This window comes from Chondrus crispus, genomic scaffold (assembly GCF_000350225.1).
Source record: "Chondrus crispus Stackhouse genomic scaffold, scaffold_340, whole genome shotgun sequence".
Taxonomy (NCBI): domain Eukaryota; phylum Rhodophyta; class Florideophyceae; order Gigartinales; family Gigartinaceae; genus Chondrus; species Chondrus crispus.
Window position 1 is genome coordinate 29444 of NW_005179228.1, and position 2031 is coordinate 31474.

Genomic DNA, 2031 nt, shown 5'->3' on the forward strand with positions numbered 1-2031 from the left:
CCGGACTTCTAGCTGTCCACGTTTAGCGTCGCCGTAGCCTCGGGCCGCGTGGTTTCCGCGTCTCCAGGGTCTCCGGCCGCTAACGTTCAACGCCGTTTGAGCCTCAGGCCGCGTGGTCTCCGCGTCATCTGAGCATCCGTTTCTTGTTGTTCCCGTTTCGGGACACTTCTTGGAAACGCGCCCCGTTCCGAGCCACCCACGAGTGGTCTGTGGTCCATCAGGCGGTACTGCCTGTGCGAAATGGCTCGGACAAGGCAGACGGCCAGGGCTTCCACCGGCGTGAAGGTCCCTCACCGTGTGATCGCCACCAAGGCTGCCCGTCGTTCGGCGGGATTGTGGCCCGAGAACGGGCAAGACGTCCGTGAAAGGCCGTCGCACCGTATCAACCGCGAATTCATCGACTTCGAGGACAGGAGAATTGCCGAACATCTTTCAAGTCTCTGGGAACACGCGGGGCGTTCTGACATCGCCGCCCTACGTTTCCAGATAGAATGTGGTTCGTTCCGCATCAAGTACAAGGCCGTCGGCAACCGTGCCCCCATCGCGGCGGCCGTCTCTGCCGCCGGGGCTCGACTTCTCTTCGGGCCCCACGTGCTGGCATTCGTCGCGGCTCGTCGGTCCCGGAAAGCTTGGTTCACTTCTGACCGTGGCTTCCGGCTCGGGCTCACCGAGAGCCACGGCGACGACACAGAGTACAAGTGCTGCGACGACCCGGATTGGGGCGTCGAGCTGGTTTGGTGCTCCGACGGCGGCAACGGCGAAACCGAGGGGTGCTATTACGCCGTGGGGGAGGAGAGTCACGATAAGTACCTTATCCTACTCTACACGATGACGTTCGATCATGTACTTGGTGCGAACGAGAACGTCCGCCGGGGCTTCAACTCTGCCTTCGGACGAGACTCGTTGACGCGTACGGACGCAATCCTGGCTATCGACAACTGGTGTAGCCAGAATAGGGGCAAGAAGAAGCGCGTTAACTACGCCATGTCTCGCAATGTCTCTCCCTTGGCTTCCAGGTATTTCACCAGGTCTCAGCCCGTACCGTTTCAAGACAACACCATCCTCTGTCTCCGCTCTGCCGTCTGCGCGGCCATCTCCCTGGTCGCTGGCTGGCGCGCTGCCAACCGCGTCTGGACGGCGGAGTCGAAACGAGTCTCCGAGTTCGAGCGCCGAAAGAACTATTCGTCGAGCGTTCATCAGTTCAATCATGTCCAACGGGCCCTTCAAGCTGATTACCACGGCACCATATCCTTGATCCGGGATCACGTGAAGCCACCTCCTGGGTCATTCGTTCATGGCAGGTCCAGTTCCAGATCCCCGTTATGGCGTTCGGACGTCGGTTGGCTACTCCGCTTGTCCACAACTGTGGAAGCCGGTGTCTACGTCCTCCGCCTTAATGACATCCATGGCTTCCAGCACGCTATTTGTCTGAATGCACGGACAGAAATGGCGCTGATAAATGACTGTGCTGAGCGGTATGCCATCCAGCTCACGGGCAGTTCTCTCCGCTTGTGCTGCCCCGCCGGCGATCCGACCAAGTTTCAGTATTTCGACGGTATACGCGTCGTGCACGGAATGGCAAAGCGGGACAGAAGCGGCGGTAAGGGTCTCGGTCAGGAACACAAGAAGAGGGTTCGTCGTGGTAATCGTGGCCCAACCCTTCCGCATGGCAAGGGCCGTCGTGCGAAAGGATCCTTCAAGTAATCAACCAAAGATAGTTCATCCACAAGAGACGTAATTAATCTGATTCATCTTCAATGTAGTGCATGTGTAGGTAACCAATGCATCACATCTACATAAGCTGTGCGTGTTTCTGAATAAGAGGGATTAAACGCCTCGCATATATATCTCGTCGACTGTAACGCAAACCTGGCGACACGAGTGTGTACCGCGGGTGCTTTGCCCGTACTACCCGGCAGGGGCCGTAGTACTTCGATTCCCCTAAAGGCCACTTCTGTAGCCTTCCCAAGGCTGTTCTTCGGGCAACTAGAACCTGATCGCCTACTTTGAATTGGCGTTGCGAGATAATCG

At 57.8% G+C, this 2031-nt stretch overlaps 1 protein-coding gene across 1 annotated transcript; it reads left to right on the plus strand.

Annotated features, from left to right (window-relative positions):
* Nucleotides 1-240: 240 nt before the first annotated feature.
* CHC_T00006063001 (hypothetical protein) lies at nucleotides 241-1704 on the plus strand. Its single transcript, XM_005717647.1, has one exon. The coding sequence runs from the start codon at nucleotides 241-243 to the stop codon at nucleotides 1702-1704; it is 1464 nt and encodes a 487-aa protein (XP_005717704.1).
* Nucleotides 1705-2031: the final 327 nt, after the last annotated feature.

Bases quoted from the DNA above. Each gene is read 5' to 3' on its own strand.
- CHC_T00006063001 (XM_005717647.1), top strand. From the start codon at position 241: ATGGCTCGGACAAGGCAGACGGCCAGGGCTTCCACCGGCGTGAAGGTC.